The sequence below is a fragment of the Rhincodon typus genome, chromosome 1 (genome assembly GCF_021869965.1).
Source record: "Rhincodon typus isolate 14 chromosome 1, sRhiTyp1.1, whole genome shotgun sequence".
NCBI classification, from domain to species: domain Eukaryota; kingdom Metazoa; phylum Chordata; class Chondrichthyes; order Orectolobiformes; family Rhincodontidae; genus Rhincodon; species Rhincodon typus.
Window position 1 is genome coordinate 138,030,920 of NC_063332.1, and position 12,548 is coordinate 138,043,467.

At 38.2% G+C, this 12,548-nt stretch overlaps 1 protein-coding gene across 1 annotated transcript; it reads right to left on the reverse strand.

Annotated features, from left to right (window-relative positions):
• Nucleotides 1-400: 400 nt before the first annotated feature.
• LOC109934814 (neuropeptide Y receptor type 5) lies at nucleotides 401-2,513 on the reverse strand. The gene has a single exon (XM_020533482.2). The coding sequence runs from the start codon at nucleotides 1,859-1,861 to the stop codon at nucleotides 509-511; it is 1,353 nt and encodes a 450-aa protein (XP_020389071.1). The 5' UTR covers nucleotides 1,862-2,513; the 3' UTR covers nucleotides 401-508.
• Between the last annotated feature and the right edge of the window lie 10,035 nt (nucleotides 2,514-12,548).

Genomic DNA, 12,548 nt, shown 5'->3' on the forward strand with positions numbered 1-12,548 from the left:
AATTCATCTTTGGTTCAGACTGTGCCAAATCAAAATATATTTTTTAAAAAAGCTTGTGGTTGAAGGATGAGGCTTAAATGAAATTGGGACACTAATCTATTTTTAGTAGCAAATGAAATGTAGTGTAGGTTTACAAATACCCATGAGATTGAATCAGTGGATAAAAATTCCCTTTCCCATATCAATGTATTTTAAGAACACAACTAGGACCAGAAATATTTTTATTAGTTATAAGTGACCGATTGCACAAAGTAATATAATCACTCACAATTGTTATTTCCTGTTTACTTTCACTGTACTACAAAGCAGAAACATTTATTTATTTTCTATTTAAATTTTAGTCAAATAAAGTAAGGTAAACAATAAGTCATTTTAACGACACCTTTAGATTGATCATCATGGAATAGTTAGAATGACTCGGGAGCAGATGTACACTGTACTATTGACTGATGAACATGTTCAATTTTTTTTTGTCTGTCGCGCCAGACCTGATATTGCCCTTTTATTATCACAGCCAAAGGCATTTGATTAAGGATTGTAAACTGGACTTGATGCCATTGTTCAGGAATCCATACAATACAGGATTCAAGCAACAGGACAGCAACCCCAGCAGGTGACAGATGCAATACACCAGCTTGAAGTGCCTGTTAGAGATCAGATTAGCATTGAAGTCGGTTACAAGGTGAAAAATATGCAGAGGCATCCAGCTTACAGTGAAAGCAACAATTACTATGGTCAATTTGTAGAAAACAGTGCGTGATCGTTTCCTCAACCTTGTGATAGATTTTGGTGTTACTGGAACATTATGTGAAATAGCGAGCTCTTCAGATTCCATAGCTTTTGCTTCAAAACATACAGGTACACCTGGTAGAAAGGAAGTGGGTAGTGGCTGTGTACTATCTGAACCATGGATTAGTAACAGATCATTGTGAGTCTTGCCATTATCTTGAAATTTAGTTACAACAGGCATGACACTGGCACACTTCTTGCTGTATCTCTTCTTGTGTTTTCTCAGAAAGGAATAGTTCCATCCTTGCATCTTTGACTGTTGTGCTTGCAACTGTTTCCTAGCTGGTTGCTGTATAGTTAAATTTATCATTTCACTCTCCTCAGATCTCCCTTGTCTGCTTGGCACAGTAGCACTTATTTTTCTGCAAACACTTGCATGACTAATTGTTAGGCAAACTATTGGCAAAATATATTGGATGAATAATAAGGATAAGGTGTAGGCAATTCTGTAAGAATCAGATGGCCATGACTCAATGCATAAGTATTTATTTTTTAAGGAATCCAAGTGGACAGTTTCGCTTAGGTCTATGATTTTATGAAAGATAGGTAATGGTGAACAAATAGTAAATCCAATAATCCACACAGTTCCCATTACCAAATATCCAGTATTTATGGTAAAATGGTTGGATAATGGATTGCTTATCATATGGTACCTAACCATGGCAATTGACATTAGCATGAGCATAGAGACCATGACAGACACACACTGAATAAATGGGACGATATAGCACATGATCTCCCCAAAGATCCATTGGTCTAAAAGAACATATGTCAGTGTAAATGGTGAACAGAACAATAGAATTAAAGTATCAGATAAGGCTAAATTTCCGATCAGAAAATTTATCATTGATTTCTGTTGTAGGTTTTTGCACAGTGCAATTACAACAAAAAAGTTGCCAAGAAGACCGAGAACAGTAATAAGTGTGTAGACTCCAACCAGCAAATATTTTATATCATGAATACTTCCATTATAATCATCCCAAGAAGGGAGTCCCAGTCCATATGCCATAGTGTTGTTCCTATTATCCAAAGTAACAGTGATATTACTTTTGTTTTTGTCTTCAAAATCCATTTTGGGCAGTTGGATTTATAAATATTTAGAAACTAATCTAGTGTTTATAAAAATGCATCTGACACATAACTAGGAAAAGCCTATTAAAATATAAGGTATAAAAGATAATCATTTAGCATCTGAGAAATTGGAAAGCAGGGAAGCTTTAAATTGTCATGAGTCATGTAACTTGGACATCAATGGGTAACAACATCTGATGTATTAGGCGACACCCAAGGCATGTGGTTCCCATTCAATATTATACTATTGCAATGTTTTCAGTGGTAAAAATGCACAGTGGGCATGCACATGAAATACTTCAGGTTCCCAATGTATATCAACAAAGTGTAAATTATAAGTTACACAATTCAGTTACGTCAAATTTGCACCAACTAAGTAATTTAGTTTCAAAATATTAAAATAAAACTCATTGAAAAGTTGAACAACTTGTTTGAAGTTGCAATTTTTGCATTGGTGATTATGTCTTCTGATTCGTGGAGTATTTTATGATCTTCAAAGTAGACGTCTGAAATGAAGTCATGATATGACTTGTTGCTCCACACCAGTGAGGTTGACGGAGTGGCAGGGAATGCTGCTTACTGCTGTCAATCTGTGAGTCGTCAGGCATAATACTTATTCCATGAACTATTCCGTCTCATTGTCTTTTTACAGCATTCCTAACATAGAATATAAGAAAACATATTAGAGGAATGTAACAACTCAATTTTAAAAAACCAAAATAAAAACTGCTAGACTGTAAAAGATATACATGTAATTGAAGTATCCTGCTGAAATCAGAACATCCCAATAGCAAAAGATGGTGCTGAGAAAAGTAACACAAAGCCTGCAAAATTACCAATGAAAGAAATCAACCAATACTACAGAACACCCATGTGAAGCATTGATGTACATTCTGCTGTTCTAATCCATTGTAGGGCAATGCTTGACTCTGCATGATAAATAAAGGGAATTCCCTGTAAATAATTCATCCAATTTTAATATAAGATAACAAGGTGTAGAGCTGGATGAACACAGCAGGCTAAGCAGCATCAGAGGAGCAGGAAAGCTGACGTTTCGGGTCAAGACCCTTCTTCAGAAATGGATCATCCAATTTTAATGTTTGACTCAGTTTAATTATTTTGTAGGAAGCTATGAGCCCATTACATAGCCACAGCTAACTACGTTTAAGAATTTGGGAACAAATAATTTTATTTTTGGAAGCTAGTTGGGCACAGCATGAAAAATTGGGATAACATCACTTGTTTGCAAAAAAGAACAGGGAGTTTTTATAGCATCAACATTACAACATATCTGCAAGAATAGATTAATTGATCATGAACTACATTATAGATGTAATAGGACTTTACTGTGTACAAATTTGATTATGTGTTTGCTTGTATTATCATTGTCAATATCCCATAAGGTAATTCACGTCATATGGTGTTTGTTCAGGCATTTCTGAGTTACTTAATGAGGTGGTATACAAAATTTGATCTTTCTTCATATAACAGAGTTGAACTGATTATCACTTCTGAACGTTTAGAACTTCTTTTTGCTGCTGGTGAAACCATGCAGTGATGCTGCAAGGTGTAGCAGCAGATAGCAAAATATGACCATAGTAATATTAATATTAAATTTTTAATTCCTCATTGCACAGCTGTGACATTAATTTTACAGCAATTAAAGGTTACAGTACATTTAGTTGTCTGAATTGCTGTGTTTATTGTGCAGTAATTAGCACTGTACTGTTTGCATTTTTGTATGATAAACATTTCACTCTGATCCCTTATTGTAATTTTTTGTATCCAGTGAACATCTATCATCTAGATAACTTGTAGATAATTTTAGGTTGACTGAGCAAATTCTCTCATCACCAGTGAGAAATGTAAAATCTAAATATTTTAACAAGTCAAGCCAGTACAAAACCAAATTCCCCTATTTGATTTTTTAAAATATATATGCAACTGTTTTGTTATTTTTACTTTTTTGTGTATTATTCCTAACGAAATATTTTATCCAAATGTACAACTGAATACCATTTGGGAAAGTGAAGTTTAGGAGAAACTCAAAGAAACTTTCTCGCACAAAACTATTATATTTGATTGAATTCAAAGCTGCAAAGTTTATTAAAATGAATAGAACACTGAAATTCAAGTGGCTTCTGCTGCTCAGTGATATCACTGGGATAACTCTGGTTAAAAAGAGTCCCAAAATGCAATACTGGTAGGAATGTTAGGGATAAGTTTTTAAACATGTAACATATATAAATTCATTTTCATTTTTTGAGTGAAAAAACGGTACAACTACTGTGGCCTGGTGGGATGGTATCGGATAACACAAAATATTCAAAGTCAGAAGTCACACGACATCAGGTTATACTCCAAAACGTTTTTTTGAAATCACAAGCTTTTTGAGCACTGCTTCTTCATCAAGTGAACTGAAGGGAAGCATACATGCACAGAATTTATAGGCAGAAAAATCAAAAGGTAATACAAATGGTGTGAGTGGAGTGTTGACAGGGTGAATTACAAGTCTCTGCAGGTGATCAAAAGTATCAGACGATGTGAGTAAAGTGTCACCAGATAAATAGCAAGTGAAGGGATGACCTATGCTCTGATTAATTGAAGCAGAGAGATAATTACAAAAAATTAAAAGTAAGATGGAGCTGGAGACAAACCAAATGGCTGGAATAACATTATAGGGATATGAGTCGCATTCCGAAGGTCTAACCAAAGTAACAAATAATCCAAAACTGTACAAACTAATTAAGGTGGAGAGATCATAACATATTATCAAGGTGATGGCGTCAAAACAGAACAGTAAGGGAGAATTTATAAATACAGAACAGTATGGTGGGGTTACATGTAAAGCAACATGAACCCAATATCACGATTGAGACCGCCTTCATGGGTACGGAACTTGACTATCAGTTTCTGCTTGGCAATTCTGCATTGTTGTGTGTCTCCAAGGCTGCCTTGGAGGAGGCTTACGCAAAGTTCGGAGGCTGAATGCCCTTGACTGCTGAAGTGTTCCCCGACTGGGAGGGAACATTCCTGTCTGGCGATTGTTTTGCAGTGTCCATTTATCTGTTGTCATAGCATCTGCATGGTGTCACCAATATACCAGGGCATCCTTGCCTGCAGCTTATGAGGCTGACAACATTGGTTGAGTCATATGACTACCTGCCATGTACCTGGTGGGTGGTGTTCCCACGTGTGATGGTAGTATCCATGTCAATCATCTGGCATGTCTTGCAGAGGTGACCGTGGCAGGGTTGTGTGGCATTGTGGTTGCTGTCATCCTGAAGGTTGGGTAGTTTTCTGCGAACAATAGTTTGTTTACGATTTGGTGGTTGTTTAAAGGTGAAAAGTGGAGGCATAGGGATGACGGCATCGCTGCAACAGCCTCAGTTCTCAACATCAACAGCTGCCATTCCAGACACCATCCTACAACTCATCCACTTCATCCTCGACCACAACGTCTTCACCTTCAACAGCCGGCTGTTCATCCAGACACACGAAACAGCCATGGGGACAAAACCTGCACCTCAATACGCCAACATTTTCGTGCATAAGTTCCAGCAAGACCTCTTTGCTGCACAGGACCTCCAACCAATGCTATACCCTAGATACGTCAATAACATTTTCTTCCTTTGGACTCATGATCACAAGTCACTAAAATAACTACACAACATTCCACCATCAGACTTACCATGGACTACTCTTCAGAATCAGTCTTATTCTTGGACACATGAATCTCCATCAAGGACAGACTTCTCTAGCTTCCACCCTAAACATGTTAAAGAAGCCATCCCCTATGGACAAGTCCTGCAAATACACAGGATCTGCTCAGATGAGGAGGAACATGATGGACACCTAAAGATGCTGAAAGATGCCCTCATAAGAACGGATACGATGCTCAACTCATTGATTGTCAGTTCCAACATACCATAGTGAAAAACCACAATGACCTCCTCAGAAGACATCCAGTCTTTGTCATCCAGTACTTCACCAGAGTGGACAAACTATGCCATGTTCTTCGCAGCCATCAACATGTCATCGATGACAATGGACATCTCACCAAGGTCATCCCTACGCCTCCACTTCTCGCCTTCAAACAACTACCAAAACTTAAACAGACCATCACTTGCAGAAACTATCTAGCCTTCAGGACAACAGCGACCACAAGCCCTGCCATGGCAACCGCTGCAAGACATGTCAGATCATCAACACGGATACTACCATCATATGTGGGAACACCACCCGCCACTTACTCATGTGGCTCAACCAATATTGTCTACATTGTAAGCTGCAGGCAAGAAAGCCCTGAGGCATGGTATTGTTGGCAAGACCAAGCAGATGCTATGACAACAGATGAGGAGACACCGCAAAACAATCGCCAGACAAGAATGTCCCCTCCCAGTTGGGGAAGACTTCAGTGGTCGAGGACTTTCAGCCCCCAATCTTTGGGTAAGCATCCTGCAAGGAAGCCTTGGAAACACACAACAACGCAGAATCCCCTAGCAGCAACTGAAAGCCAAGTTACGTACCCATGAAGACGGTGTAAACTGTGATCTTGGGTTCATGTTGCGCTACATGTAACCCCAGCATACTGTTCTGCATTTGTAAAGTTTTCCTTACGGTACTGTTTTCATCACCTTGATAATTTGTTATGATTTCTCTATCTTAACTAGTTTGTACAGTTTTGGATTACTTGTTACTTTGGTTAGACCCTCGCCATGCGACTCTTAACCTATCATGTTATTCTACCCATTTGGTTTGTCTCCAGCTCCATCTTATTTTTAATTTTTTGTCATCTCTCTGCCTCAATTAATCGGATCATAGGTCATCCCTTCACTTGCTATTCAGCTGTTGACACTTTACTCACACCATCTGACACATTTGATCACCTGCAGAGATTTGTTATTCTGCCTGTCAACACTCCTGCTGTTGTGTTACTTCTGATTTTGTCCACCCGAGTCCAACACCAGCACCTCCACATCATTAAACAAACTAAGAATGAACAGAAAGGTTGGATGCACAGTACAGTACAAGTGCAGAAGAAAGTGGTTACTGTGAAAGATGAGTGGAGCAAAATGACCCAGCTCTCCAAGTCTATTGTGATAGTGAAGATACTTATAAACGAGGGAACAATCTAATGGCTCTCTTATAAGATTTTCCAGGATCTATAATAATCAGCATGATATTGTACTCTAAATAGAGGCTAACCGAGGGCTTGAACAAAAACATTTAATATGTTTTGTTTCATATTACATTAACATTACAATATATCCTCATACATCACTTGCTTTTGTAGTTATTTTCACGAGTTGTTTCCTTCTGTTGTCACTATGCCATGCAGTGTTTGGGCCTAAAATGTTGGCTACTTTTTTGCCCTTCCACAGTGCATGTGCACAGACACAACGCAGAGTTTACTCTACAACTGAATTTCCTATTATTAAAAAGCTGAACCATTGCACTCCACTTTCACACAACAAAATTCTTCAGATCAGTATTTCAATTTATGATGGATTTCAGGCTAAGAGCTACTTTCTAGATTCTGCTTCAGTGTCCAGTGTGGATTACTAAGGTTTCTCATGAATCAATGAGAAAATAGAATTTTTGTCTTGCAAAGTTAATGAATTACAACATGGTAATTGATTTTGCAAGAGAGAAGCTGGCTTTTGAGCCCATTGTGTAAGAATTTGAAAGTGCTATCCAATTCATATCCCTCCCCTGTTTTGTAAGCAATTTTTGTCTTTTTCAACGATATCCAATTCCCTTTTGGAAGTTGCTATTGAATATACTTCAGTTTCAGGCATTGAATTTCAAGACATAACAAACTGCAATGCAAAACAAATTTCATCATCACCCATTCAGTTCTTGCCAATTATCTTAATGCTGTGTCCTTTAGTTTCTGACCCTGCTGCCAGTTGAAATAGTTTATTTACACAGCAACTCTGGATTTTTTTTCTGGAAGACTTATTCAAACTGCTTCTAGAGTCTGACTGAAAATCAAATCTGGAATTTCCAGTTGTAATTTGGAATTGTTTTTGTGCAGATTACATTTTAGTGATGTCAATATTAAGCAAACCATCTCACAAAATGCTACACTTAAATCCAACTGCTTAATTTTACTGGAAACCCTACATTTATGTGGAGTGTCTGGCAAGTGCATAATATTTTGTTGGAGACCCTGGTCCTGGGTAAAATCATCTGTGGGTTAACACACCCCTTTTCACTCTGCTCAGTTTGAAATTCAGTGACATGAAGAGCAGAAAAATTACTATTTTTGACGGTAGGGTATAGGATAAATTATCAGTAAGAGATATTGTGAATTAAATAAGGCCTTAATATTAGTTTATAGTATCCATTTATAAAGTATAGAATATTTTCATTTGATTTATGATCAGCAACTGGTTCAACATTTATGCAATAGGTAGCTGTTTCTGCCAAAGTGGATACTCAGTTTGTTCCTTCTTGATGTCATATTTGGTTTCATAACGCATGTGAAATCTCGAGACATATCGGCAGCTTGATTGGTAGATTTATAGGAAAATATTGTGTAATTGTATGGCCAATATATATTATATCACAAAAAATGTTATACACATAAATAGTTTGTTTCTTTCATTTTGAAAAATACGTAAGGTCATAACTTTCTTACTAGCTGAACAAAAGTCATTTCAATCAAAATACTTTTTGTATTCCTGTAATATAGGGCCCCATGTTTCATTATTATAACCTGTTTATCAAAGAAAATTTAGAATGTACAAGTTACCTTTGAGAGTAGTGCAAAATACTGAATATCAACATTCACAAATAAGGAAAGAATCTGGACAAGCTCAAGTGGAGAACTGGAAGATGCATTTTGATAGAAAGGAACCTGGGAATATGAAGTGTGACAGATGGAAAATTGATGTTGCATTCTGAGCTAAATGGAAATGTGTTTGTAGTATCATAGCAGGAATAAGACCTTGTGTTGCTAGCCTGCACCCAGCTCTTGTCCATTCCTGTTCCTGCTTCAGTTCATCTCCTGCTGAAACCCACATCCATGTTTTTGGTATCCAAACAAAACTAGGCCTTCCAATGCAGACCTGGTTGCTCCTCATCTTCCGCTTTCTATAAACTTGTGGTTATCTAAACCTCTGTTGCCTCTATCCTAACTTGGACCAAGTCCTCTTCAACCATCACTCCTGTGTTCACTGACTCTCAATCTGGAAGTACCTTGATTATAAAATTCTCATACTGCTTTTCAAACTCCTCCATGACCTTGCTCCTCCCTTGCTACCGAACTTCCTTAAACCCTACAACCCTCAGAGATCTTTGTGCTTCTTCATATCCAGCTATTGCCCATCCCCAATTTTAATTGCTGTAGTATTGGCAGCCATGATTTCAGCAATCTTTGCCTCGGTCTTTGGAATTTACTCTCTAAACCTTTCCATTTTACTATCTTTCAGTCGTCCTTTAACTCGTTCTGTGAAACATACCTCTTTAATAATAATCCTAAATTGATTGTCAGGATAATTCCTTACACATTCGGAATTATCCAGTATTGTTGTCCAATTGCAGAATCACATCATGTACTACATGACTCATTAATGTTTCAGAGAGAATATCTTTTGGACTTGGCAGCAACGTTCTATTACTGGCAAACACCACTTGTGTTGCTATAGTATTGGACCAATGTGAAACAGTCAGTTTCACCAGTTGCTTAAACTTTTGCAATATCTTTCTTTCAAGTGATCTGAGATAGACTGGGCACTTTTCAGGATCAAGAGTGACCCCTTAGGGCCTTCTATGATTTTGTGCAATATACAGGAATTTATATGATCAGGGTGGTGATTATTCTGCAGGATGGCTTTGATGAGCCTTATTTCAGCATCAGATTTGCACATTGATCAAATGGTTTGGGCCCTATTTATGACATTTCTAGTAAGGCATCAAACTGTTGGAATCCCAATGTTTATATGACTAATGAAGGTAGGATTTCCTTAGACATTAGTAGAACTCCCAGACTGATTTTTCAATTAGGATATCAAGGAAGAAGGAATTCATTTGACTGCTCCATTTCAAAGTTAATTTGAGAATAGGATGGAACCCATTAAGGGAATTCTTATATGCAGTTGCAGATTCAAATGCAGTAAACATACCATCAACATATCAGAAGTGTGAGGGGAAATTAAGTTACTTGTCATTCTATAGTAAACATTTCTCATGGAACTCAACAAAGATATTCCTGAGCAGTAGCCCTAGTGGGGCTCTTACAGCAAAAGCACCCATTTGGACATGCATAAAACTGAAATCACAATACTGTTTCAAACAATTGTGGTTTTAGACCTTCATGATATAATGTTGCAGCTCAGATGTTTGTAACTTTTTTGAGTGCTACTTTGGTGAATTGATTAGCAGTGTCAAATGAGCACTTGGACGTAGAACCCTGTTCGTTGAAGACAGAAAGAACATTTATAAACTCAGTGCCTGGTTCAACTCAACAAAACAGGTAGTAGCCATTTGTTGGTTCATTTCTTAGGCTGATCAGTTAGCGTCAACCTGTCTGCTTTACAATTTAACAAGGTTTGACTGTTAAGTGTCAATCAGCATTAATCAGTGCGTTTTTCATGACAATGCCTACACCAATCAGAGTCAACTTACCAACCGATCAGCACTCTCCATTCTAAATTGTACAAATGTTGGTTTTCTCCTTGATTTTTTTTATTCTTGTGAACTGTGAGTGCAAGAGTGAATCCTGAATTGTGAGTGCAAATCTCAAGCTCTGTATTACCAAGTAACAACTAGCACAAATGTTGAATCAAGAATCCTTAATCAGTTTTAAGAAGGGACTACATTAGTTCTTGTCAACAAATCAACACAAGAATTATTAGAAAGGCATTAATTTGGAAGAACTGACAATTATTCCCATTGTTAATTTTTTCATTTGTTCGTGGAATGTATCATTGAGAATTTATTAGCTCTACTAGCCCTGTAGTGGGCAATGGTGAGTTGCTTTCTTGAACTGCTTCAATCCTTGGGGTGAAGGGACACTCACAGTATACCAGTAGAGATTTAAAACATACATTCATAGGAAAGGACTTCTGGAATTCTAACCCAGCAAGTAGGAGTTCCAGGATAGGATGGTGTGTCACTTGGAGGAGAACATGTATTCTCATGCATCTTCTGTTCTTGTCCTATAAATGATGGAGGTTGCAGGTTTGGAAGAAGAGCTTGGGTGAGTTGCTGCAGTACATCTTGTAGATGGTGTACACTGCTATCATTGTGTCGATTGTGAAGGGACTGAATGTTGAAGGTGATAATGGATGGGATGCTAACCAAGCAGCTACCTAATCCTGGGCGGTGTCAATCTTCTTGAGTGTTGTTATAGCTGCACCCATAAGGACAACTGGAGAGTATTCTAATCCTGATTTATGACATGTGTGTGATGATCAAGCATTGGGGTGACAGGAGGGGAGTTAGTCATTGAAGAATTCCATGCCTCTGACCTGCGACTATAACCATAGTATTTATATGGCTAGTCCAATTCAGTTTCTGGTCAATGGCAACCCTGAGATGTTGATAATAGGTAATTCTGTGATGGAAACATTGTTGAATACCAATAGTTATTTTCTCATTTGTTGGAGATGATCATTGCCTGACATTTACGTGGTGCAAACATCACAGACCAAAAATTGTCCAGGTCTTGCTGCATTTGGATAAGGGCTGCTTCAGTATCTGAGGAGTTACAAGTGGTGCTGAACATTGTACAGTTATCAGCAAACATCCTCACTCTGACCTTGTGTTGGAGAAAGGTCATTGATGAAACAACTGAAGATGGTTGAGCCAAAGACATTACCCTGAGGAACACCTGCAGAGATGTCCTGAAGCTGAGATGACAGGCCTCCAACAACCACAACCATCTCCCTTTGCACCAGGTAGGACTTCGGATCATTGGGATCTCTTCTGGGGTAGACGTGATCTATTCATGAAGGATGGGTTGCACTTAAACCGGAAGGGTGTCCAATATCTTCGCGGGCAGATTTGCTAGTGTTACCCAGGAGGGTTTAAACTAGTTTGGCAGGGAGGTGGGACTCTTAATAAGAGAGGGGCCATGGAGAAGTCATGGGAAAATACAATAGCCATTAAGAGCAAGTTTAATACTCAGGAAAGCCAGGGGCACAGTAAAAGGAGGGAAAAGACTTCTGGTTTAAAGTGCATTTATTTCAACGCACAACACCTGACTGGTAAGGCAGATGATCTCAGAGCACGGATTGGCTCTGGAGAATGGGATATTATTGCCATAACAGAAACATGGCTGAGAGAAGGGCAGGACTGGCAGCTCAATATTCCAGGATACAAAAGCCACAGGTGTGACAGAAGTACAAATAAGCGAGAGGAGGAATTGTCCTTTTGATAAGGAAGGACATAACGTTAGTGCCTAGAGAGGATATCCTTAAGGAGTCACCAAATGAGGTCATAGCTAGAAACTATATTTAGAAACAAGAAGGGGAAGGTCTCTCTGTTGGGACTATATTACAGACCCCCAAATAACCAGTGGGTACAAGAGGAGCAGATGTGTAGAGAGATTGCAGATACCTGTAGGAATAATAGAGTAGAATTGGTAGGAGATTTTTCTTTCTCCTGTATTGAGTGGGCCACCCAGAGTGTAAAAAGCCCAGATGGAATGGAATTTGTCAAATGTGTCCAAGAAATTT

Excerpts from the sequence above, each read along its gene's own strand:
- LOC109934814 (XM_020533482.2), bottom strand. The coding sequence starts at position 1,861 with ATGGATTTTGAAGACAAAAACAAAAGTAATATCACTGTTACTTTGGAT.